This window comes from Anopheles bellator, chromosome 1 (assembly GCF_943735745.2).
Source record: "Anopheles bellator chromosome 1, idAnoBellAS_SP24_06.2, whole genome shotgun sequence".
In the NCBI taxonomy this organism is placed as follows: domain Eukaryota; kingdom Metazoa; phylum Arthropoda; class Insecta; order Diptera; family Culicidae; genus Anopheles; species Anopheles bellator.
In genome coordinates, this window is record NC_071285.1 from 23,048,536 (window position 1) to 23,075,070 (window position 26,535).

The 26,535-nt window shown below is 48.4% G+C and overlaps 6 protein-coding genes across 6 annotated transcripts; 3 read left to right on the forward strand and 3 right to left on the reverse strand.

Moving 5' to 3' along the window:
* The first annotated feature begins 2,763 nt into the window (after nt 1-2,763).
* On the forward strand, nt 2,764-4,337 carry LOC131216189 (senecionine N-oxygenase-like). Its single transcript, XM_058210607.1, has 2 exons — nt 2,764-2,856; nt 2,910-4,337. Exons 1-2 carry the CDS (start codon nt 2,854-2,856, stop codon nt 4,230-4,232), a joined length of 1,326 nt encoding a protein of 441 aa, XP_058066590.1. The 5' UTR covers nt 2,764-2,853; the 3' UTR covers nt 4,233-4,337.
* A 36-nt stretch (nt 4,338-4,373) lies between these two features.
* LOC131215243 (senecionine N-oxygenase-like) lies at nt 4,374-5,851 on the reverse strand. The gene is made up of 3 exons (XM_058209630.1): nt 5,811-5,851; nt 5,354-5,752; nt 4,374-5,291 (listed from the first exon to the last, which is right to left on the reverse strand). Exons 1-3 carry the CDS (start codon nt 5,811-5,813, stop codon nt 4,374-4,376), a joined length of 1,320 nt encoding a protein of 439 aa, XP_058065613.1. The 5' UTR covers nt 5,814-5,851.
* A 969-nt stretch (nt 5,852-6,820) lies between these two features.
* On the forward strand, nt 6,821-8,767 carry LOC131215244 (senecionine N-oxygenase-like). The gene is made up of 2 exons (XM_058209631.1): nt 6,821-7,382; nt 7,448-8,767. The coding sequence occupies exons 1-2, from the start codon at nt 6,821-6,823 to the stop codon at nt 8,143-8,145; spliced, it is 1,260 nt and encodes a 419-aa protein (XP_058065614.1). The 3' UTR covers nt 8,146-8,767.
* A 371-nt stretch (nt 8,768-9,138) lies between these two features.
* On the reverse strand, nt 9,139-12,809 carry LOC131208462 (senecionine N-oxygenase-like). The gene is made up of 3 exons (XM_058201228.1): nt 12,657-12,809; nt 10,068-10,626; nt 9,139-9,999 (listed from the first exon to the last, which is right to left on the reverse strand). The coding sequence occupies exons 1-3, from the start codon at nt 12,669-12,671 to the stop codon at nt 9,296-9,298; spliced, it is 1,278 nt and encodes a 425-aa protein (XP_058057211.1). The 5' UTR covers nt 12,672-12,809; the 3' UTR covers nt 9,139-9,295.
* Nucleotides 12,810-14,339: 1,530 nt separating this feature from the next.
* LOC131206737 (kinesin-like protein Klp68D) lies at nt 14,340-19,687 on the forward strand. The gene is made up of 4 exons (XM_058199410.1): nt 14,340-14,453; nt 15,214-15,401; nt 15,472-17,188; nt 17,281-19,687. Exons 1-4 carry the CDS (start codon nt 14,418-14,420, stop codon nt 17,806-17,808), a joined length of 2,469 nt encoding a protein of 822 aa, XP_058055393.1. The 5' UTR covers nt 14,340-14,417; the 3' UTR covers nt 17,809-19,687.
* Nucleotides 19,688-19,785: 98 nt separating this feature from the next.
* LOC131216530 (N-terminal Xaa-Pro-Lys N-methyltransferase 1) lies at nt 19,786-20,659 on the reverse strand. Its single transcript, XM_058211039.1, has one exon. It carries the CDS (start codon nt 20,585-20,587, stop codon nt 19,811-19,813), a length of 777 nt encoding a protein of 258 aa, XP_058067022.1. The 5' UTR covers nt 20,588-20,659; the 3' UTR covers nt 19,786-19,810.
* Nucleotides 20,660-26,535: the final 5,876 nt, after the last annotated feature.

Sequence of the window (26,535 nt, forward strand, 5' to 3'; positions counted from 1 at the left end):
ATGATTGCTTAGAAAGAGCAAGAAAATAGACCCCTATTCGATAAGCAAATCTGCCACCATCAACAGTTGCATGCGACTGATAAACTTGACTGATAATCTATGTAGAAACCTGTCGTAGTGGTGAAGCTCATGCAATATTCAAAAGAAGTGTAATATTAAACCCTTCCCCACAGTAGTATCCCCCTGATGTACTGTAGTAGAACTCGAAATTAGTAACTCGATTTAGCTGCGTCTAAACATCTTTCCTATAACGATGCTAATCCGGTGACGATGCTGTGTTACACGTGCAACTTGGAAAGAAACCAGTTCCAAACTAACAAATGACTTATGCTTTCTGACAAATGCGATTAGCTGTGTGGTGTGCAAGCGAACGCCGAACTGACACCGATGTTCTTTTCCCCAATCCTATTTACAGATCTGATATGAAACGTATGCACCTAATAGCCGTCCCTACCATTGATTGTTGTGTAGTTCCATTGCAAGAAATCAAGTAACCGTGCTCAATATCCGCAGCCCAACAGCCAAGCACTCAGGCACTGGAGTAATTAGTAAACCATACAGACACACAAACACACACATGAAACTAACGAAACCAAACCGCCGCCCACTCTGATCTGTGTAATATTTCCCGAACTACTACGATGCGTATGATACAGTTTTTGGCGTACACTGATATGGGCATGGATAGGGTCGCGTTTTTTGATCACCATTGCACCCAATACACGCGATAGAGTGATCGCGATCGTTTCAGTTTGAGTAGTTTGTGAAATGTTGAGGGTTTATTTCTGTTTCGGAAAAGCAAAAAGTACCTAATGGTAGCGGTGGGGATGTATATTTCGAATCGATTGTATATTGGTTGAGATTAGTTGTAGCCTCGTACGTGAAATGTAAGTAATCTGTGCTCTGGAAATCTTCCAACGTGTGATTATGCTTCTGACATTTCCTTTTTTTAATCGAATCTGGAATGGAATCTTTTTTTAATGAATCGTTAATTTTTTTGACAAAAACAAAAAAACCAACCGGTGAACTCGCAATGGTTGCGCCCGAATAGTTGTTGAGCACTGTATTGGCACGGCTACGATCAATTGGTTAGATAAACCACCTCATGAACCTCACCATCGTCACGTATTTCCTTATGTACCCGGAACTAGAGGAAAACTTGCCATTCGAGAAAGGTGTCCGCAATGTATTTTTTTACATTTGTTGAATTTCGGAACAGAATCACGAGAATAAGACACTAAGTATGTGTGTTGTAAGTGTACGTGTTGTTGTAGCTTAAGTGTGTTTTCGAATATCAAAAAATATTACCGTATATGTACCGAGTATCGTCCTTTTCTCTTCTTTCGAAACCGATCTCCCCGTCTTTTGCAAACAACGCACCACCGTTCGATTCCTGTCGCGAGGTTTAGAGCAATGTGTGCCGCACAGGATGTGTGGGCCACCCTGCAATTCACTAACACGAATGATGTTACTCAATGTGCAACTAATGTGCAGTTAAAGCAGAATCAAAGAAAGATTAGTTTTTAAGTTAACAAAATTGGGGGGGTAACATAGGGAACACCGGGCGAGGCAAATTATGGTTCTAGAGATTCATCTTCTTATATCTAAGGGAAAAACGTATACACTTTTATTTACGTTTTTAATGAATGTTTCTTTTTTATATGTAAGCTGACACTTACTAATTTATAGTGCGATAAGAGCAAGACCTGAAAGTGCCTCCCCGTGGCATGTCCAGTGGGGGGGGGGGCTTAGATGAAGTAGATAGTATAGAGGGGAATGGCGGTGGCGGCGGTGGCGGTGTGTGGTGAACGAGAAGACAAAACCAAACGCGTAGATAACGGAAACTTAATTGTATAAGTTTTATCTTCCATTTTCCCGTGAAGATTACTTGCAGTGGGACACTGTGGAATCACGTTTGGGATCGTGATATATGCTGGATAAACAAATGAAACATGAAAGAGGGAGAGAGAGAGACGTCTTAAATAATCACTGAATAACCAAGCGCACACACCACCAGAGTTGAAACGAAATGCACAAAAATAACGGCGTATGGCGCAGGAAAGGGATTTTCCTGCAGGAATTACGGGAGGGTTCCGGGGGGGACTTTACACGGAAATGAAATGCAATATTATACGATTCACCGAAGCCAAGTCTTCGAATGTTATTACATTGAGCAATGTTTTTTACAACACTCATCATACCCCCCACATACTTACACATACTGGCATTCGCATAACATGAAGCATATTTTTGCATAGGTTACAAGACACATCCCCACACAAGCCGTCATAAGCGAAAACGATCTTTCCCCCCAAAGCAAGCAATCCGTTATTAGACAGCAGCAGCCGAAAGTAAGGAAACTAGAATAGCAATAGTATAAAAGGAAAGAACTCTGACACGAGCTGTTTACGATCTTAAATAAAATGAAGTTGTTATATTCAAACGGTCATCTCAAGATATTGCATTTATTTTTCCGAAAAAATATATATTCGACCACCTCGACAGGATATGCGAGAGAAATAGTGTCTTCAGACTGTAGAATCACTTGTTGGATGCTGGCAACCTAGCGTGAATCTCCTATTTTTTGTCACTAGATAGGTAAAGCTCCAATCGCACGCTTGCGCCTAAATGCCGGATCAGAATCTGACCACCAATTGTAGTACCACTCTCCCATAGTGATCATGCTGCGACGGATACACCAACACACGAACGCGATCGTGTTTGTCAACAAAGTTCAAATCAGCTGAAAGCCTAGCTGTGTGTGCCACCGTGTCCCCTAATCGGTAGTCGGCATTCACGCAACGATTGCGTATCGCAAAACCGCAAGTGCGAAAGTTGGCCTCCATCACGAACATGGTGAGTACGGTGAACGAATCTTTGGATGGTTTAATAAGAGCTTATTCTTTCAGCAAAAAAGATACTGCATTATCGGGGCCGGCTGTTCCGGCATTTGCGCGGCCAAGACAGTGCTGGATTCTGGCGGTCATGTGACGGTGTACGAGCGATCGGACCAAATCGGGGGCACCTGGGTTTACACGGATGAGGTCGGCACCGATCGGTACGGATTACCCATACACACCAGCATGTACCAGGGTCTCCGGACGAATCTGCCCAAGGAAATCATGGGCTTCCCGGGGTACGAGATGCCACCGCAGGATGCCTCGTACGTTCGCTGGGACGAAGTGCTGCAATTCGTGCGCGATTACTCGTCCCACTACGGTGTGACGGATCGCATACAGTTCGAGCACCTGGTAGAAGAAGTACGACCTATCCCGGCGGTCACAGGGCAGTGGAATGTCCGGGTAAGAAACTTGCCCCAAGGCACCACTCAAGAAGAGCGGTTCGATTTTGTGCTGGTCTGCAACGGTCACTATCACACGCCTCACATTCCGTCGTATCCGGGGCGAGAAACGTTCAGCGGCCGGCAATTACACAGCCACGACTATCGCAAGGCGGATGTTTTCAAAGGTCAAACGGTGCTCGTTATTGGGGCCGGTCCCAGTGGAACGGATCTGACATTGGAAGCGGCAAAGCAAGCGGAAACAGTCTATTTTAGCCACCACGTACCGGACAAGTTGAAGCACCTAAAGTTCCCTGCCAATGTGGTTCAGATACCGGATGTAGTGCGCATCTTGCCCAACGCCGTCGAGTGTGCAAACGGTTCACAGTATGCGGTCACGGTAATCTTCTACTGTACCGGCTATCGGTACAGTTTTCCTTTCCTCCATGCGGATTGCGGTGTGCAGGTTGAAGAGAACTGGGTGCGTCCGCTATACAAGCATGTCATAAACGTAAACCATCCGACGATGGCGTTTATCGGGCTACCATTTTACGTGTGCGCCACGCTCATGTTTGAACTGCAGGCCCGATTCTGCGTAGCGTTCTATAGCGGTCGGTTGCCGATGCCGACCGGAGAGGAAATGCAACATGATCACGACCGCGAGATGAATGAACGGTGGCGCAAAGGGATGAAACATCGCCAAGCACACATGATGGGTGCGGAGTATCAGGGGCCATACTATCGATCGTTGGCCGAACGGGCGCAGATCGAACCCATCCCCGAGGTAATGACCCAAATACACAACGACAGTGGTCGGCGCAAGAAGGAGGATCTGGAGCACTACAGAAACGATGTGTACCGCATCGTGGATGGTCAAACGTTTGTCAAGTGCCTTATTACGGAGGTTGATTGTTTGCGAAAGGATCTGGGACGAGTCGAAAAACTGAGTTAACATAATTAATTATTCATAACGGCAGCATATCCACGAACTGGGACGAACCGTACTTTTATACACATATTAATATTAGCAAAGAAATAAACCATATCGGTTCCGAATGCGACGAAACTGTTTAACACTGCATCAGATTATACATTACAACGCGCCCCCTTGCGGGATATAAGCCATGCCGTCGTCACCGGATAAAGGAATCTTGATAAAGTTGTGATCGTCAATGATGCGATAATCATAGTTTCGGAAATTCACATCCTCCTGCTTGCTACTGATACACTCCGCGTGCATTTTGGCCAGCACGGGTTTCAGTGGTTCCAGTTCGGCGATCCTGGCTAGATCGTCGTAATACCTCTGCTGCAAATCGCCTGCCAGCATGTGCGTCAGTTTGCCGGTAAGCTTTCGCTCTTCTCGCTCCGTGGTATCTTCCTGCCACGCTCGGAACATCTGCTCACAGCTGGGTAGGTTCTTTTGACCGCTGTAAAACTTCAAGCAGAAGCGCGCTTGCAGATCCATCATCAGCATGAGACAAGCGTTGTACGGCAGCCCGATGAACGCCATCGTCGGCTGATTAATGTTGATACAGTGATAGTACAATGGGCTGATACAATTGTTTTGCACCGATACCCCGCAATCCGCGGAAAGAAACGGCACCGAATAGCGGTACCCGGTGCAGTAGATAATTACATCGAAGTCTTCCTCTTCGCCATCAACAAACACCGCTCCGGTTGCTGTTAGGAACCGCACTTCCGGTTTTTGAACCACCCGTGAACCGGTATGGGCAGCATGCGGGCAACGGTGGCTTAAGACGACACGCGTAGCGTTTTCTGCAATCTCCGGAGCAATGTCTAACCCACTGTGGCCACCTCCGACGACCAGGACGCGTTGATCACGGTAGTGCTCACTGCGCCGATAGTCGCGGCTGTGTAGCTGCCGTCCGGTGAACTCGTCCCGACCTCGAAACTCGGGGACCACCGGGGACGTGTAGTGACCGTTGCACACCAGAACGTAATCGAAGCTGTGAGTTTTGTACTGACCGCTTGGAAGATCTTTCACCAGGACCTGCAACACAGATCAGACTCATCACTGCTCCGGCGATGACGCTCCTCACGGACTGAACTTACATCCCAATAACTGTGTGCAAAGTTTCGGGTCACTCGAACGACCTGGTGCTCGAATTTGATTACTCGTCGCAAGCCGAACTTCTCAGTGTACCCGATCAGTTGGTGGATCACGTCCGAGATTGTGCTGAACGTTTTCGCCTGCTCGTCGATCGGGTAGTCTGGATAGCCCATGCCCTGCTTAACCAAATTCGTACGTAGATTTGCGTAGAGACACGAGTAAACGGGCAGCCCATTGCGATCGGTTCCGGTACTATCGTTGTAGGCCCACAGACCTCCGATCTGGTCTGTTTGCTCGAACACGGTCACTTGCGAAGCGTCGGCCACCTGAAGGAGCGCATGTCGGGCCGTACAGAGCCCTGCCGGTCCGGCACCAATGATGCAGTAAGATGGAGCGGAATCCTACAGGAACAGTAGGAAATTCAAATGCTGCTCGTCTACACGACAGCCCCTGACTTACCATTAAGGGTTGGCGATTTTTCGACACGACTGCTAAACGGTACGGTATCTCGGAAGATACTGAGGAACGCTTCGCGCTTTGATAAGGCCATCGTCCCATTGACCCTGGCTGATTAACAAAAGTGCGGCCGGCACCACACAGCGGTAACCTGGCGCACTGGGAGGAGCATACGACAGATTGTAATGCCTGTGTTTGTGTTCCCTGCTTGCACAAAGCATAACAGCACTTTGGGCTACGGTCATGTTTCAAAATTATTTAGAATTGAATAACAAGAAACTAAAGGGTGTGCTCGGTTCACTTTAGCACTTCAAAACATTGAGCCAAATTTAATAAAGAATATAGTTTTAAAATTCCGGCAGTTTGGAATACTTCCAAAAGTGCTGCAAAACGAATGGCGAAATACCATCTCTAAAGACATTTTGTATGCTCAAAAATCCTAGACCTGCACCTAAGTGATCTGATGATCAATCAAAATTGCATTTCAAGTATCGGCCTAAAATTAATTCGACCGATTCCGAGCATGGAACTCATTTGTTAGTCTTGGGATGCTTGTTTGAAAATTTAAGTATAATGAAATAATTCTGAAGGCCCTTTTATGTTTTTAAATAGTGCTTGTTTGTCTAGCCATAGTCGTGTCCTTGTGTAAAAACTGCATGTGTTAATGAAGTTGTATACAACTTAATCGCGACAAGATGCGTGGTCATTAGCCTAGCGTCCTTACCCTTTCGCTTCCACTACCACTGCGCTGCATCGGAGCAATGCGGCTGACCGACATAGACAATGAATGTGTACGCGCCGATGTCGATTATCTGATCTTGTTTGAATCGATTCTGTTATGCAGTACACCCGCCTCGGCTACCACAGGGCCTCCGTAACCGCCAGGAGTAGCTCGCAGCTAGCTGGCCTATAAATCTGGTACATTCGTACAAGTGTTCGGACAGTCGCCGAGAGTGCTGCGAGAGAGATTAAATTCAATTCCGTGTTGTGTCAAGCGTGTCCCGAGTGTGACCATGAGCGGAAGCAGCTACTGCATTATTGGGGCTGGAATGGCCGGCATTGCAGCGGCTCGGCGCGTACTGGAGCTCGGGGCCCAGGTGACCATTTTCGAACGGATGGACCAGATCGGAGGCACGTGGATATACTCGGACGAGGTGGGGACCGATCGATATGGGCTTCCGGTTCACACCAGTATGTACCGTGGACTGCGCACCAATCTGCCGAAGGAGGTGATGGGTTATCCTGACTTCCCTGTACCGCCGCAAACGGATTCGTACATCGTGTCCGACGACATCTTATCGTTTTTGAAACTATATGCCGATCGTTACGATGTGAAACGCCACATACGCTTCAACCACCACGTAACTCAAGTGCATCCGATCGACGAAAGCCGTTGGCTTGTCGAAGTGGAAGATCTGACACAGAGCAGATCGAAGTGCACGTACCGTTTTGATTTCATCTTCATTTGCAACGGACACTATCACACACCGAGCATTCCAACGATCAGTGGCCACGATCGGTTCCGTGGTCAACAACTACACAGCCATGATTACCGTTGTGCGGATCATTACAAAGGTAGGCCTTCTGTGAGAGCTCTACTCTAGTAGAGGCGGTTCCTGATCCTGCCCTTTCTATCGCAGACAAAGCGGTTCTCGTGATCGGCGCGGGTCCTTCCGGAATGGATATAGCGCTGGAGTTAGCGAAGCAGGCCAAACGGGTTACCATCAGCCACCATATGGATCGGTTAACGTTTCCGTTTCCGGACAACCTGACGCAGCAGTTCGACGTGGACGCTCTGACGGAGACCGGTGCCCGGTTCACGAACGGCGACGAGATGGCGTTCGACGTGGTGCTGTACTGTACCGGCTTTCGGTACAGTTTTCCTTTCCTGGCCCCGGACTGTGGCATCCGCGTTGAGGACAATCACGTTCAACCGCTCTACAAACACTGCATCAACATCAATCACCCGTCGATGGCCTTCATCGGGCTTCCGTTCTATGTGTGCGCGGCTCAGATGATGGACCTGCAAGTGCGCTTCTGTTTGCAGTTCTTCACCGGGCACCGCCAGCTACCGTCCCGCAGCTTCATGGCGGCCGATATGGAGACGGAAATGGAGGACCGCCGACGGCGGGGCTTCAAGCGGCGCCATGCGCACATGATGGGACCGGAGCAGGGACGGTACTACGAAGATCTGGCGCGGACGGCCGACATCGAGCCGATCGCGCCGGTCATGACGAAACTGCACAACGAAAGCAGCCAACGCTTTGTGGACGATCTGATCCACTTTCGGGAGGACGTGTTTGCCATAGTGGATGACGAAACCTTCGTGGCCTTGTAGAACTCTTCTTAGGGTGGATGTTTCCATTGGAGAATCATTGTGAAAAACAAACACGGAGGTCTGATCAACCGGATCCGACCTGAGCTTGGTAAAAGAATAGAGAGGCTTTTTGTCAGTCGTTTTGAAATAGAGCGATGGCTCTTAAGCTATTGCAACAGCATCGGAATGCTAGCATCTTCTGAAACTCTGGACACTTTCGGAGATGTTCAGGTTTGGACGACATAGCATATTTGGTTGGAACCCATGTGACCTACTGCTTACCTTTTATCCGCAGATCTGGATCATCTCCGCTTTAGGATTTTATTTCTCAAAAATGCAAGAATTCAAAATCTGCACAAAAAGGCACTCAAGCACACATTTATGCAACAGATTGATAATTTCAGTTCAAACTTATTTCCAATAATGGGTCTCTGTGCAATCCGAGTATTTACGCCGAAACTGAAATCCTAATCCCGAATGGCAAGAGGCGATTGTTAAAATCTTTTGAATTGGAAATTATTTTTTAAGTAAGACAACAACACTAAATATTCTTGCTGGGTCTATTTGCATATTGCGTAGAGAAAGGATTTCTTAGATATCTTCGTTACAGAAATATTAACAAAACATAATAAAATTAGCATTTTGAAATCGCCTAGGGCCTTGGTTCGCAAAGCAAAAACATGAACACCTGAGGCTAGTATTTAAAAACGCATCGACAATGTTCACTGCTTCCCGTACAACACCATGAGTTCGACGAGATGTGATCAGACAATGGACCCTGGCCACTAATTGAGTCACACTTCCGTGTGACCTTCGTTTATAGTGTTGTTTTGAGCCTCACTTACAAGCAAACAGGGTGCGTACTGGTCAACAACAAACAAGAACCGCGTGAGTCACACTATGGAAAAACAAAATCCATCTTGCAAGCTGTCGTTAATCGTCGGCATGTTAATCCGATTAAGTTGAACCATGTTCCGGACAAATTGAATTACAAACATATTGAGAAAACTAGACAAATGAACTTTATTCACATATATATTATTGGTCGGCATTACTAGTGGCCGTACTAAGCTTATCTTACCAGGTAATCACGAATCACATCCCGACAGTCGGTCCTTTGGTCACGCACGAGCTACCCTTACTGGCTTCAGCGACACGCAGTCGCGGCCCCTTACTGTACCTTCACAAACGTTTCGTCGTCCACTATCCGGAACTTGTCTTTCCGGAAGTTGACCAAATCCTGCGAAAAGCGCATTGCGCTGATCTTGTGCAGCTTCTTGATGACGGGCTTGATCGGGTCGATTTCGGCGGTCCGAGCCAGATCTTCGTAGTAGCTGTCCTCGACGGGTCCCATCATGTGTGCCTGTCGTTTCTTCAGCCCACGCTTCCAGCGCTCCTCCATCTCGGCCGCCGTATCGGAAGCCATTGCCTCCGGCGTGGGCAGCGCCTTGTCGCCACCGAAAAACTTGATGCAGAACCGTGCCTGTAGATCCATCATCTGGGCCGCGCACACGTAGAACGGAAGCCCGATGAAGGCCATCGTCGGGTAGCGGATGTTGATGCAGTGTTTGTACAGCGGTTGAACGTAGTTATCCTGCACCGTGATGCCACAGTCGGCACTCAGGAACGGGAACGTATACTTGTAGCCGGTACTGTAACACACCACGCTAAAGTTCTCGCTGGTTCCGTCCGCATACACGGCCCCCGTTTTCGTCAAACACACTACGTCCGGTTTCAGGGTCACGTTGCTGGGGAAGACCGTCTGGGGCTTGTCCTTCAGGTGATGGCTCAGCGTGACGCGGACCGCCTTTTTGGAGATCTCGTACGCCATATCCATTCCGGACGGGCCCGCACCGATGACCAGAACGGTTTCGCCTGCCGGATGCGTGGAAACGAAGCGAAGTGAAAACGAATCCTTCCGCCAACAACCGCAGAGTACTTACCCTCGAACCGCTCATTACTCCGGTAATCGTGGCTGTGCATCTGAATGCCCTCGTACACGTCCGCTCCGGAGTATTTTGGTAAGTTCGGCGTGTGGTAGTGGCCATTGCATACCAGAACATAATCGAACGTGTAGGTCAGAAGCTTGTCGTTGGGGCAATCGCGGACGATCACCTCCCAGCGTTTGTCATCGATCGTGGGCTTCACTCGCACCACGTAGTGGCTGAAGCGGATGTGCTCTAGAATTCCGTACGTTTCGGCGAACAGCTGGAAGAAGTGCAGCATATCCTCCGCCGGGATGTACGAACTTTCCTGCTCCGGAATGGGAAAGTCCGGGTAGCCCATGATCTCCTTCGGCAGGTTCGTCTTCAGGCCTTTGTACATGCTCGAGTGCACATCGATCCCGTACTCGTTCTTGCCGATCTCGTCGTTGAACACCCAGGTTCCGCCCAGCTGCTTGCCCATCTCGAACACGGTCACCGTGCCGCCCGCCTGCAGGGCATGCCGAGCGGCGCAGAGCCCAGCGGTACCGGCACCGATCACGCAAAAGGACCGTTTCTCCTGAAAGAGAGAGAGAGGCAGCGGTTGCCGTCTAGAGTCTAGAATGTGTATCCAACGTGGTGACCGCGCAGTACCCCGCTTAATGGGCATGGGCGATAAGTAGAAACCGGTCAACACCGGTTCGAACTGACTGGCTAGCTGGTTATACCAGCCGTTGGCTACTAATCAAACAATTAGCGCCACCCAATAAAATCGTAAGCTGTCTGCGCTGATAGCCTGGATTCAAGTGCCGAACATGCGTTTAATCGCCAGACTTGGAGTGGAGGTAGCCCCCTCCTTATCGATGGATTCTTTTTTCAGCAGACTAGAATACCGTGCGCCGGAGTAGGTAAATGATAATGCACCGGGACCATTACCAACCATAACGAGAGACGAGTCTACCTATTTTTACTGCGAGTCCTGTCTGGCGTAGAATGCAAATTTACGGTTGTTGTGCAAACAGTGCTAGAGGTTGACCGAACCCGGCTGGCACAATCACCCTGTGACGTGGACTGCAACTCAAGAAACGGACTCTTATCGTGGACAGCACTCATCCGTATTGTTCGCGGATCGCGCAAATAAAATGAAAACACTGCTGTTTTCCACATCGGACAGCGATAGGCGAGCCTTTATGCAGCTTTTCAAGGTCCTGCCACAACGAACAAGGAATGGGGTTGTGGTTCACACAGTACGCTACAGGTCAGGCGCATTGTTGGCCACAATACATTGTTGCCCCAGCGATTGCAGCGCCCGCGTCAGATGAGCAGCCCACTTCCTTAATCATCCGGTTAGTAGCACAGGGAATCCTGGAACTGATAACACCGGCGCGGCCAACTACTGATTTATGCGCAAAGGCGGGGTTCAAATTGATTAAACGGCGGCCGGCCAGCGCAAATGAGTGCGCGGATCTGTGGTCGATTGTGTGATGGATAGTAACAGCACTAAACCGGGCAGGAATGTGAGCCCTGTTCCCACGAATTCTCACGAAGGTTATCGGCCTTGGTTCAAAATATCTGGCACTATGTAAAGCGACTCTGTTGCCATGCTCAACAGGTAGAACAACCGGATTTGCTGATAACAGCCCGTTCTGCAACCGGGAATCACTGGAAGTCACTGGTAGCCGGTTTTGCGCGATCCCCGATTGTAGCAACATGAACTTTGCGCTCCCAAAACGCACGGCAGCCGTCGTTATTCAAAAAAGCGTGAACGTAATCTGTTCCCGCCAAAAAGGAGCCACCGAAATTGAAGGGGGAATTCAGGAGCTATCCTAGGATTAACGGCGAACCCCCGGGAGGAAACGGAAAATAGATAACGCACGTCGCGCGGTGACGTCGAATGCATTAGGGCACGGATTTATTGGGCGCGACAGTCCGCGCTGATCCGCTGCTATCGGTACTGGTTTACATAATTTGTGAGCCGCATCGAACCTCGTGATGAACTGATGTGACGGAGTCATCTGCAGTGTTCGAAGCACTGCATTTTGTTTTGTTTTCCAAGTCGATGCCCTAGCTGCCCATTCTGTGGACTAGACGATTATGTTTTCAAGGACCTGTGCTGAAAGCTGCATAATTTTGTGCAAAACATGTTCAATCAAGCAAACACTAGAAATGTTTTCAAACTACGTTGTTAATCGTAACCCGTTTACGTCAATGGCTTGAACCTCTAAGGCTGGGTTCAAGATTATCGTTTTCTATCTTTATAAACAAAAATATTATGCTCTTTTGTTTATACAAATTCTTAGCTCCGCAACAAACTACGGGAAGGCTCAAATGTGGGCTAGTGAAACCTACAGTTACAGTAGAATTCTTCCCGAAGTAACTTTCAAACTAGCTAGTTAGTCGAGGCAATCCAGCTAACCGAAAACCGGCGCCTTTTTAGTAAAACTCCTAAAGATGATGAAATAACTGGTAGTCGATTGCGCGATCAGCCTATGCAGTTCGAAGTCAAAAGGGCAGAACTCTGATGCCCTACGAACGTGAACCACGAATTGCATCACAACTGAGTCTGAGAGGCCACTGCACTGCTAGAGGCTGGGGTCTAGAGTTAATTACCTTTTCATTCACCATGTTGGACGGAGCGTTTATTTTGCTGCGTTAACTTCAAACAAATGAACTTGTACTGTTTGTGGGGTAGTTTTTCGAGCCGGCCACTATGTTGCACCGGTTGCACCCAACACACAATATGTTTTAATCAGACCCGTTCCGTCGAACTATCGCCACGCAACTGGCGGTCCTTCCGAAGGCTTTGCCTATTTATGATGCCCTAGCACCATCCGAGTCCATATCTGCCCCGCTGCCCCGGCGGCTGTGTTTCGGGCTTTACCACCCACCGTTGTTTCTCAACGCGGTGCTCCAATCCTATCGGTGGAGTAATATTTTTTATTTTGTCGTCCATTGCAGCGCGATCGTAGGGCCAATTAGCTGCGCAGTAATTGATGTGTTTGAAATATTAGTGTATTTCCCCAGCGTTTGTCACAGCGTAGTAGAAAATTGGCACTCGGTGGCCGGTTGCATTCTATCACGGACTATCAGAGACTTTCTGCACGTGTCCATACATTAGTTGGTTGCCTACACTTGAAAATTCCCGCCACGATGATTTGAATAACTAAATTCGACACAAAGCTAGCTTAACGATTTATTACATTCTTTGTTTTCACATTGTTTGGGCCATTATTGGGACCGATGGAAATATCACCAAATTATGGAAAACACGAGCTTAATGAGTGCTTGTGGAAATCATACCTTCTCCATAAAGCTTTCTTATTCTACCTCAGGAATCTTCCTTCTTTATTAACCTGGACAGTCAAGAAATTAATTATTTAATTATTATTTAAACTGATTAGAGCTAATATATGTCTGGTACGGTTTCGAAATTCACAATAATTTACGCGGTAGCCACCGTATCTTGTTTATGTACACCACTTCAAAATAATAAAATGATAACTACGTAGTAGTGAAATGTAGTTGGATGAATAACAAGCCTGGAAATAACGAATGGACCGGAAACCAAATCACATCTGAGTCATAAAATCGGGAATTGCGGGGAAATAGTTTCTCTTGTTTCGTTGGTTGCAAATGGGTCAGCAAAATATATCGAGCAGCTCTTTGCGTTTGACTTAATCTATTTGGAGATAACGAAATTAAGCGACTTAAATTCTACAAAACAAGATAAAATAATTTAACTCGAGATGTTTATGGATGATTGTTGAATAAATATTCCCAACAGATACTATCTTGAAACAGTTCTCTGGAAACTTTTGCGAAAAAAGACCATGAATTTACGGCTAAGGCTAATAAACTACGGCTAAGGATGTCGTTCGGCATTCGTTGTTAGCCCATTACTCCGTCTCGGTACCCTCCAAAACCTTTCAGCCTAGGCGGCTTCGAATTGCCCCGAAAGTATGCTATTTAATAAGCAGCAATTCCGATTCAATTTCTTAACCGTTGAAATACGTTCGAAAACATGTTGGTCGACCAGCACGCAGCCGAGTGCTATCCAGTACGCAGCTCGCTTCACAGACGTCAGGTTTCCCTTTTGGCGAACTGTCAAACTCGGTTGTTTTTTCTCGCTTCTTCACGCACGCGAGGCTGCTGCTGTCTCTCTTACACACTTCTTAAGTTCGCATTTGCGCTGCGAGCATCACTTTTGCCCCCCGTTCAATCGTGTGTTGGATACCAGCTGAATCGATAACGCAAACAAACCCACAGAATGGCACACCGGATGTGAAAAATCACGGTCGATTGGTGAAAAGTTGATGTTTCACGTTCGAAATTAATCAATTGGCGCGCGCGAGCCCAACCGAGCAAACGACGATGGAGCGGAGCATCAAAACAAAAACCAGTCCTTCGGTAGGTGCTCCAGCGACAGTGACCCCCAACGCCCAAGTGTGGTGTCTGCTTGGGAGAAAAAAATGGGAAGGCTTTCCTTGAACCCCTCTGCTGCTGCCTTGAAAGCGAACGCACTGTGGCATCATCGCGATATTATGCAGTGACGGCCGATTGTGCCCGTTTCACGGTGCGTCAGCGTGATCGGAAAGCAGAAGACAAAATCAGTCAAAATCGAAGGAAACTTGCGTCAATCCGCGATCTGGCCGCAGTGCTCGATGGGTCCGAAACACACGGACGAAGATGTGATGCCCAGCGAGCGCGACGCAACCCCGCCCAGCAGAAGAGCGAACAGAGTGAAGTGGAAAAAACAACATCACACGAATTGCACAATAAGCGCGCTCCGAATATGGGGGTTGTAAATACGTTGTGGGTTTCGTTTCGAGTGGCTTCTCGTCTGCGCCATCCAAACGCATCGGCCATTGGAAGGTGTGGCAGTACAAAAACACACCGTAGTAGCTCCGCTTGAGCTATTAGTATTCGGGCCCACCTCGTGGTGAACTGATGCGTGACTAAAGGTTGCGTTGAAATTGAAAGTGTCGAAAGGATCGGCGCAAAGTCGGGGTGTAATGGTGCTTACTCGGTGGGAACCGGTGTTCGACAATGTTCTGCACCGTGTGCTATCTTTTGGGGAGCAGCAAATCGATGGGATGCATTTGTCCTGCGTCCTGGACGTTCCGAGAATGTCGATTCCTCACTAATCGTTCTCTGTTTCCTTTTGCAGACTGCCAAAAACGAATGCGTACAGGTGGTAGTGCGCTGCCGGCCACTAAACAATAAGGAAGTGACCGGAAACTTTCAAAAGGTGGTCGATGTGTATCCGAGCCGCGGCGTGATCGAGATCCTCAACTGCAATGAGGCTTCGCGGGAAAATAAGAAAATGTTCACGTACGATGCGGTGTACGATTGCAGGTGAGTCATTGCAGTTTCATTGTGATGAGCCCAACAAGGGGGAATAACTTCCGGTGACCTACTTTTTCAGTTCCACACAGCAAACGATCTACGATGAGGTGGTGCGCCCGTTGGTGGCCTCCGTGATGGAGGGCTTCAACGGGTGCGTCTTCGCGTACGGTCAAACGGGAACGGGCAAGACGCACACGATGGAAGGCATCAAAAACGACCTGGAACAGAAGGGCATCATACCGCGGGCTTTCGAGCAGGTCTGGGCGCACATTAATCGGGCGCAGAACATGAACTTTCTGGTGGCCGTTTCGTATCTGGAAATTTACATGGAGGAACTGCGCGATCTACTGAAACCGAACTCGACTGCGTCGCTGGAGCTACGCGAGCGGGACGGGGGCATTGTGGTGCCGAACCTGCACTCGGTGCTGTGCAAGAGTGTCGAAGACATGCTGCACGTGATGCACCAAGGCAACAAGAACCGCACGGTCGGGTTTACCAACATGAACGAGCACAGTTCGCGCTCGCACGCGATTTTCCTGATCAAGATCGAAATGTGCGAAGCCGGCTCGACGCTGGTGAAGGTCGGTAAGCTGAATCTGATCGATTTGGCCGGCAGCGAGCGGCAGTCCAAAACGGGTGCCACAGCCGAACGACTGAAGGAGGCCAGCAAGATCAACCGGGCACTGTCGTCGCTGGGCAACGTAATTTCGGCCCTGGCAGAGAAATCACCACACGTCCCGTACCGTGACTCGAAGCTGACGCGCCTGCTGCAGGACTCGCTCGGTGGTAACTCGAAGACGATCATGATCGCCAACATTGGGCCGTCCGAGTACAACTACAATGAAACGCTTACGACGTTACGGTACGCGCACCGAGCGAAGACGATCGAGAACAAGCCGGTGAAGAACGAGGATCCACAGGACACGAAGCTACGCGAGTACCAGAATGAGATTGCTGAACTGCGGAAGTTGATCAGCGAGCGACAGAAGCGCGAGAAGTCGGTGCCCCGCGAGAAGAAGGCCAAGAAGCGGGCCGTGGTGTCGCGAGTAAAGCGTGAACCAAGCCTGGTGCAGTCGGACGAAAAGTCGGACTCGGAAGTTGAAGAGGAAGAGGAGGACGACTGCGAGAAGGAGAACGAGCAGGACTTTAACGAGCTGGACGCGAAGGCCAAAGAGGAGCTGATGAAGGAGCGCGAAGCGACGGCCCTGCTCGCCTCGAAACTGCAGGAGCTCGAGGGCCAACTAGTCAAGGGCGGAAAGAACATACTGGACACCTACACCGAGCGGCAGTTCGAACTGGAGAAAAAGTTGTCGGAGATTGCGGAGCGCAAGAAACGCGAAATCGAGATGCAGCAGCAGCTGGAGCTGCAGGAAGAGTCGACGATGGAGATACGGGAAACGTTTACCTCGCTCCAGCAGGAGGCTGAACTCAAGACGCGCAAATTGAAAAAGTGTTACGCCAAGTGTATGGCACTGAAGCAGGAGCTTCAGGATACGCGCGATGAACATAATCGCGACCGGCGCGAGCTGGAGATGACGCAGAACGAACTGATAAAGGAGCTGAAGCGTTTGCTGCTAGTAATCGATAATTTTGTGCCGGCCGAGGTCAAGTCGCGCTTGTACACGCAGGCAAAGTACGACGACGAGGCCGAAGAGTGGTTCCTGAACGGAAACATGATGCTCAGCAGTCACCATGTGGTGTCACGGCCTGTCGCCGAACCGAACCGAAGACGGCCGATGAGCGAATATGCGCTGCACATGATCAAAACCAACTCTGCTGATGCCGTTCGGTATAAGGTAAGGAGAAATAGCTTGTCGTTGTAGAATATTGTAACTATAATACTGTACTATGGGTAATAACTTTGAATCTTACACTCATCCTTTCATAGGGGGAAAACATCATGAACTACGAGCTGGACATGCCGCTCCGAACAACATACGAGTACTCCAACCCGAAAGTTTCGGCTTCACTGCAGGCGGTGCTAGCAGAAGCAATGCAAACGGAGGACGACATCGACATCACCGATCAATCCAACTACGCTAGCATGATGAAGATGCGGCTGGATCAGATTACAAAGCGTAACATGCACGCGGATCATACAGCTGCCCATCCGTCAGCGAGCGGAGCTGCGGTCCTGGGGACGAGTTCCAGTTCCACGGTCGGAGGTGCCACCGTTGGCATCGGAAGCACAATACCCAGTAGCAGCAGCAACATCCACACCAGCAACAGTAGCCGAGCTCGGTCGTCAATTTATAGCCGAGGCAAGTCAGCCGCACCTGCCTTTGGAGCGCATTCGGCGGCATCCTCCAAAAAGGCGTCCACCTCCTCTGCCCTAGCGGCCAGTGGCCATGGGAGTGGCTCGGGAGTAGGAGCAGGGAACACGTTCCCGAAGGCTCGTGGTCTCATTCCGAAGTAGAGTCTGCGCCACGGTGAAACTGAAGTACTCATCTAGCATCATCATCATCATCATCATCATCACAATCATTAAGACGGTATGAACTATCAGAGGAACAATCTCTGGTGGTATGGTAACAAGTTGCAGAATCGTTCACCGCAATGATCATTATAGAAACGTTCCTCAAAGAGAGTCCCCGATCGTTTCGCTGTGCTTAACGATTGAACCTCTCGTTGTTATCGTAATGCGTCTTTGCTTTGGATTTAGTTTCCCGATTCACAAACAGGCTTTTCCTTTTTTCGCAACCATGTTTTGTCAGTTTCTTATTTCCGAAGGTAATTGATGATTGAAAGAATGAAGGAAAAGTTTCACTCACGCGCGCGCTTTTAAAAAAACACACGCTATTTATAAATATGAAGGACGGCAGGAGTTGGAAGGACGTTTCGATCGAGAATGTTGTTGATTTGATCCCAGTGAATTGAGCCACAACAGGTTGAGCAGAAGGAACAAACATACTCCTGATAAGTGTGGTTTAGTACACGTAAGCTAAGCTAGATGAAAAAGAAAAAGAGATACTCGAAACTCGTTTCAAAACGGGAAATGCAGTGTCACAAAAGAACCAAAAATGGAGAGCCGATGAAAACGGCGAGACTCGCGGAGGGGACACAAGGTTTCGGAAGGTATTAACAAACGCTGTGCTTAGGAATATTTTTACGTTATGTTACCGTTTTCTTACTGCTTTCGTTGTGTTTGCTCGACCCTTTTTTTTCAACCTAGAAAAGAGGTTGCTCTTGAATTGCTTTATCAGAGAGGGCTTATCTGCCGCACTTGAAAAGAAGATTTTCTATGTATTTATTTTGTTACTTATTTAATAATAATATACTTTATTGTTGGTACAATTTTTTTGTTTAGTTCGATAAAGATTGAAACCTGTAGAGCGACGTTGCTACAATTCCCATAATGAAGATCATCATTATTCAGTCCACTAATTTTGAGTTGTTTTGTAAATATGGTTGAAGGTACGACAATAAGTATCAGTTTATCACATTTGTATTTTCTGTTAGTGCTTTTTGAATATTTTCTTCTAATGTTTTGTATTCGTCGGTGCAGCATTTGAGTGCCTTCATAGCTCACGATCATCTTGTCATTGTCACCACCGAAGATTAGAATTGCTAACCAGCACCAGCGTTGCACGATGCATCATCTTAATTGTGGCGGACTTTTGAACCTAACTCGACCACCAATCAGTACATTTTGCAAAACGGATTCTTGGAACCAGTGTTGTTAGTTTAAGTGAGGCCATAAGATCTAGTCTCTTATCTACGTTACCGACTTTGGAAGGAATACGTTACTTAGTGAACAGCGAAATAAGGTTGGATTTAAGAGTGTAAAGGCATCTCTAAAACAAATCATTTCCCCAACTTTCGGAGCAAAACTAAGCCACATGAAAGGAATGCTTTTCTATCCAATACAACACACTATCATCTCACGGAAATCATTTTCCATACGCAGCGTTGCCATCTTTAGAAGGACATATTTTCTTGACTTTTCACCAACGGGGCTTTCCGACTACCTGCACCATCAATATATGCGCATCCTAATACGATATCCTATCGATCGGGTAGATCAAAGCAGGCTGCGCAGCTGGCCGAGAATTAATCATCTGCGTAACAGTAGTCCTACCTTACAGCTGCGACTAAATTTACTAACAGTACGCCCCAGCATCGCTTAATTATACTCAACGTAGGCAGCATCTCTGGCTTATTGCTCGTATTTGTGAACGTGAAAACAAACAAAAAATAACTTTGTAACCGTCGTCCCTTAGAACAGTGATAAACGCGGTGGCCCAACTTAATTTGTGAGCCATCGAGCTGAATAGATTTTTCAGGAGAGTTTAGATGGCTGAACCGTGGCTTACCGAAGCGCGTCGAAAGGGTCTACTAATTTCCGTAAATATATATACAGATGAAAGCATAACAAACATGTTTGCACGTAGAATTTTGACCGACGGTCCATGAAATGGTCATTTCTTTATTACAGGTTTCAGCGCTAGCATGTACACTGGATAGAGCTGCTTGGGGAAGCTTGTTTGCCGTTGCTCCTTGACGACACGCATGTTTGCTTTTTTCAAGAGTTGCTTCATCAACATCAGCGGCCGAGTCACGGACGAGTCCGCCCGGTCGATGTCCACCTCGTCGCTGGAGGTAAAGTTTTCCTTCACCACCACCATGCCCCCTCGAGCCAGTCCTTTCGCACAGCGGAGCAAAAACTGCACAACGTCCTCATCGGTCAAGTGTCCGAGCACCCACTGGGACCAGATAATGTCGTAGTGTTTCTCCTGCGGTGTAAAGTTCTGCAGCCCTTCGTTGAACACGGTCCCCAGCTTAGGGGCGCAATCCGCTAGGCCCGTTCGGGCTGTCTCGCAAAAGGTTTCATCCTGCTCAACCAGATCGACACGTTCGAAGGCGGGAACGAGCAAATTTCGCGTCACGCGCCCGATACCGGCTCCACAGTCTAACGCTCGGCTTTTGCCCGGGGCCGGCTTTTGCTTGTAAAGATGCTTCAGGAACTGTTCCGACCCGCGGATATCGATGAAGGAGATGCTACCGAAACCGCCCAGCATCCCTTCTACGGTCGGCGACACGGAGGACCAATACTTTTTAGCATTTGCGTAATAACTAACACTATCCGTGGTAATGCTTTCTTCGGTGGGTGATGTATCATTTGAGGAGGATTCGCTCGGTTCTTCGCACTCCATCGAGCAGGGCGTTTGGTTGGCGGTGGCTTCTACCGACTCCATTGCAGTTGCAGAGGGGTTTAAGGAACACTTGGTGATTTGGAGGAGATATGCACCAGTTACTAATCGAAGGCACAAGCGCGGAACATCGCTTGCTAGACGAAATAAACAAAACAAACCGGATAAAAAAACGCGCCGGCAACGAAAACGTTGACCGCGGCAAAAAAATGACAGTAAAATGACAGTAATGACAGCTCGTAATTACCGGCATATTCATCGGATGAACGAGGTGGGCGATAGGCGACCTAGACTGGGTAGAGTCCTTGAAATCTTTGTAACTTGGAATTATTTTTATCTGTAGAATCTTTGGAATCTTTATTACAGACCTTGCTGCACGGTCTTTTGTAAAAGGTATGCTTGGAAGTTGGAATGTTCATGCTTGATGTTATCCAGCGAAATTCGGTAGGCGATCAAATTCAAATTCAATAAATCAAATCGAAAGCGAGCTTTAAATCGGGCAGTACTGAATTAGGAGCTTATTGCACGGATGCCACGAAAGATCAGAAGCACTTGAAGCACTAAAATATGAGTGCGTTAGGAAGTTTTTACAGACTTACGAAAGTCTAGTGAGTTAATAGAAAATAACTCGTCCTGAATGCTACATTACAATGTTCAGAAAGGTTCTTTTAGTGTCGATTTCCACACTGACCCTTTTTGTATGGACGTGCAGGCTTTAAAGTTGCAAAATGATGGAGTTTTAGTTTGCTTTATCAACTCATAGCAGCATATTTCTGCTCATCGTCGCCACACCTTGATACAAATGGGACGATGCCCGGTGCTAAATTATGGTCGATGATTTTCACACATTTAGAAAGTGTCTTGCAATATTTGAATGCCGGAAACTTTCATTTTCGGCATTCCTCAGTGGGACAGCGTTGCTGAAACAGGATTTCAAGCCAACTTCACATCGCCTGTTGATGATATGCTTCTCCGTGACGCGTACCCGTCGAATCAATCACATTCCTCCGGAATTCACCTGTCCTTTCTCTTCATTCTTTCCTTTTGCATTTTGCCTTCCTGATCAATTTCAACAATCGATGACTAATTTCGTATGCACACGAGGGCTCGCTTTGTGTTTTCGATGCCCATCTTCCCTTTTTTCCGTGTGTGCTCAATAAAAATTGCTTTGGTAGACAATTGAGACCGCACCTTACTAAATAATTTTAAAACAAATCCATCTTAATAATAGCGAATAATAATCTGAAAAGGGGCTTAATTGGAATAATTAGACCTAACGAAGAGACAAAATTTACAAACCACTTTGGAAACCCCAAAGGGTAAAATCATACGTTAGATTCACTGTAATCATATAAAAAATGAAATGTTTATTAAGAACCAATCTTGCACCGATCTGGACCACAAGTAGTAACTGATGAAAGCCTACAACTGATGAAGACAAATAACGTATGTTCCTTATCTTTTCCAGACAATTTCTCAACCGGAGAGAGTTGAAAGTCTTTTCCGGCAGTGTGTCATAGTGTCAATGTGATGAGGAAGTAACTTAATTAGCACACGTACCCCCCTGCCTGTGAAGACCCCCTTGTACCGTTGCGGTTAAACTGATTCGCCCTGATCATGCGACGCTCGGTGCAAGTGTCGGGTCGCATATCCCGAGCACTCGTTCGTAGAGCCGTATTATCGAATTAATTTCCTGAGATGACAGCTGATTTCCCTGCCCAAACCGTGCCGGGGAACCGGTTCCGCAGCTTCCATTCGTAGGTCGTTCCCAATGGGCTCCTTTGCACAGAAAAAAAACCCACTTCTGTGAAGCTTTCCAACTGGATTGCAACAACAACTCGGCGCGGTCGGCGGCGTCCTGCGCTGCCCGTCTTTCCTTGCCGACGCGCCGAGTCAAAATTCTCTCGAGAGAGTTCGATAGCTCTACGACGGCGGTCCACTTTTAACGCCATGTTGACAGCCTGCAGAAACCGCAAGGCAGAAAGTGGCCACGGCACGGCAAGTGGAGGTGTCTTCGAGAGAAGACCAGGTCCGGTGGAGGAGACTACATCAATAATTGCCCTGAAGATGTGTGACTAGAAACTTGTTTTATGTTTTGGGAAACTTCGACCGAATGGTGTGAGCCAGCCAAAAAACAGGAAGCCTACACGAGGAGGGCAGCATTAGCCTTCTTTCGCTGTGGTTCTTAGTGGACTCGTTGGGCCTATCAATGTTCCGCCCAAAAGAAACCAGGACGATGGTCGAGTGGAAATGATGCCAATGACGGAGGTGCCGAAGAAGTGCTTTCACGTTCATACCTTATCTCCCTCGGTATCGCTCTCCACCGAACCGGTAGCGGTCCAGAGTGAGACAACATCGGATCTAGCCGGACGCGAGACACAAACCCCACGGGAGGGACGGGCTAAGAAAACAGATAATGGCGTGGTGGTGTGGGGAAACGCAAAAATGTGAATATAAAACTTGGCAGAACCCTGGCATTAGCAAAAAATACCACAGCGCCCAAGCCAAGAGTTGATCGAGTGTGCGCCCCATGACCAACTGGCGTGTGTAGTGGCGATCGATCGATGGCTAGACGAAGAGAAAGACGCGAAGCTATATGGTGGTGAAAAATCCGCTACAAATGCACACAAACACGTGGAAGGCCACTAGCCACACATACACACGTCCTTACCCGTCTTAGCGTTCTCCGGCATCCTTAGCCACCGAGATATGAAAGTTGCCTCCGGGAGTGGGGAGCCCATTTGGAGCAGTGCGAGCACGAATCACGATCAAAGCTTCTCTCAATCTGGAGAGTAATGGGTAGAGAGAAAGAGAGACAAAGACGGTGGATCATGGTGGAAGAATCAACGTTTCCGGAGAGACCAGAGAAGCTTTGGAGCTGCCATGATTCTGCCGCGACTGAGAAGCATTATGAAATACATACCAACAGAGGCGAGATGGGTACGATCCACCCATGAGGCTTCGATGGAACAACGGACCCTTGGAGGAGGTTGGATGTTGGATCACCACATGAGATCATAACAGGTAATAGTTTTCTTTGACCTTTGTTTTCGTTGTACCAACTTTTAAAACAGCATCTCTTGAGAAATTTTCTCTTGTTAAGTGTCCGGGTTCTTAACGGCACCAGGTGCTCTGACTTTCCACACTCACCGAAATGTAATCCTATTTTAAGCAGCTGTGTAACTGGTTCTAAGTTCAAATACGTAAAATGGCACGAATCCTTATTAATTTTTCCGCCAGTAACGACATTAGTGGAAGGTGAGCAACGCTTTTCTTCCGATTCTTCGCAAGAAGCGCTACCAACCCCAAAAGGGGTTGAGAGACCATGGAAAGAGAGAGAGAGAGAGAGCAGAAATATGTTGGTTCCCCACGAGGCGGAGCGGACCATGCTCGCAGAAGCGGAGCCCGCGACCAGTTCACCGAAACCGCTCGTCGGACGCAGTCACAATCGTGGAGGCCTCTCGGTCAGTCCCTCTCACCCCTCACGGGCTCGCACTGACCCCCGCGGGAACACCGTAGTAATTTTATCTGAATTCCGTTCGTTGGGAAAAAAGCCCAACCCGCGCCAACCCGCTCCTAATTGGTGCCATTCTGGGCGAGCCTGCCAGCCTGCATCGCGGCCAGTTGGCATCTTCGACCGCGTCCGCGCCGCGTAGAATTCCGCGTCACGGTTCTTCGGGCGGGCGGAGAACCGCAGGTGAAAGGCAAGGTCCCGGTGTGGTGTGTGGTGATCGGTCGCGGTGCGATGATTCGGCTCCGGTACCTTCCAGCTACCACCACCACTACACAGGCACGGGCAGACTGGCGCGGATTGACGCAACTTTTGCGCTTGGCCGCACGTGAATGAACCGCTGGCATTCCTCGGTGTGTCGAACCCAGAGCCCTTGGCCCTAGCAGCACTCTGGGCAAGGAACCAGATGGCGCACGGGAGCAAATCCCAGCGCTCCAAACAACGCCCTCCAACGGTGATGCTGTGCGGAGACTTGTGCGGTCCAGCAGCGACGAACCCGTGACGTTGAGTGAGTTCCAACAGCGACAGTTGTTTGTATAACGTTCGTTCGAAATAATCAAAGGGTGAGCGTCGCCCAGCCGGTCACAGAAGTGTTTGCCGATAGATTGCCAAAGTGTTTACTCGTTTGAACAAAAAATCAATACAAAACCCGCTTATGGTAGTTCCACCGTCGCCACGCGCATGACATCATCAAAAGAGAAGATCCGAACCCCGAGAAAGCATCAATCCCCGTCCGCGACAGTCGCTTCAACTCTGCGCCCAGCCAACGCCAAAAGGTGTTCGAAATTGTACCACGCAAATTGAAAAGCCTGTTCCAGAGGTCGCGCCGTTTTTTTTCTTGCAGTGTCCAGTGATGCACCGACGACAACTGCAATATTTATTCCGTTAAACTTGTTCGCGTTCGATTCGAGGTTCGCTCCTTTCGCGAACCAGCCTTCCAGTGGTGGTGTGGCCTTCTCGGTTGGCCTCAAGCCCGGTTCAAGTGAGTGGAGTGAAATTTCTTCGTTCAAACCGCCACCGAGTGTACTTTCACGTTTCGCGGGTCGTTACCTTTCTGGCCTGCGCCGCCCGGACGAGCGGAGATTGGAAATCACACGCGCATTAATATTTCATAGTATCTATTTTGTTTTGTTTTCTTCCATTTCGGAACCTCACAGATGTAGGTTGACCGCTTTCGAACGTAAACGTAAGCGAACGTGGTAAGGTCACACTGCTCGCAACGCGTGGTGGAAAAAGTGCCCAAGTGTATCGGCGATCGTGTCTGTCGCCGGTGTGTCCTTCTTCAGAAGTGATTCTTACTGTTTCGTGAAGCATCGGCGCTGCGAAGAAGGTGGCAGCATCAAGTGGTGGTGGTGTGCATGTGGGTGCTACCAAAAGTGGTTTAACCTTCACCCGGTGGGTGAATTCGCCGAATCCGGACCGAAAATAGATCCTTATTTCGTGCGGTCGAACGCGGTTCGATTAGCAGTCAATCGGCACGAAGTTGGAGTGGATCAGGCGATTAGCATACTAGCGACACTGGAAAGATATCAGAGGGTAAGTTCCTGCTTTCTAAGCTCTCAATATTTTGCCCACAGTAACAGCATATAAACCAACATACGGAATACGGGTGTCTGATTCTTCTTGCCGTGTATCTGAAGTAATGCGCGCGATGGACAACTTTCCATGTTAGCGTGATAGAAAAAATGGAGTTTCTGCTCCGAAGCCGGTCTCGGCCGATGCGTGGCGCATCTCGATTTTTACCGTTCTGTCTCCAGAGCTCCAACAGGTCGGAATATCGGTGCCGCATCTAACGCCGATGAGCACAGTCAGGGGTACACTTGGAGAAGCCCCTACACTGCTCACAATGGAAATGATTTAATGAAGCCCTTTTAATGCGTTTTATAGATTGAAAGCCAAATCAGTTGGGAATAATAAGGAACGAAAGATTGAGCACAGACGCTCGATGAAGCTGATCGATTCTTAAGCAAAAATCGATTAAGAATAGATTAAAATGGGCAACGAGTGGGAAAATGAGGTTCAGAATTATGCTTCCCAAACCAATCGTTCGCCGGATTTATGTTTCGTGTTGTGCCACAAACGGATTAAAACGAATACATAATTAATCAACTGAATAATGAGGGCCTAGACGACCGTACCGGATTACGGCTGCCAGCTGAGCTAAACCAGCTTCCGATCATACCACTTTTGCCATGCTGGAACACATACGCATACGAGGGACTCGCTTCGGTACCGGTTTCACATCGCACCGACCGTTAATTCACTCGTGCTCCATTCAAATCGCCAGCGTGACAGTTTCGTTTCATGACCTGCGGCCCTGCGGCCCTGCGGCCCTGCGGGTGAGAACTTTGGTTTCGGTCTTGTTTTGCGGTTTATAAAACCAAATTGTCTCATTATGAACACCCGTGTGCCATTGTTAGTCTCCATCCTTCCCCAAAGACCGCCGCCACCGCGTGCGGCGAAGGTAACAAATAATTATGTT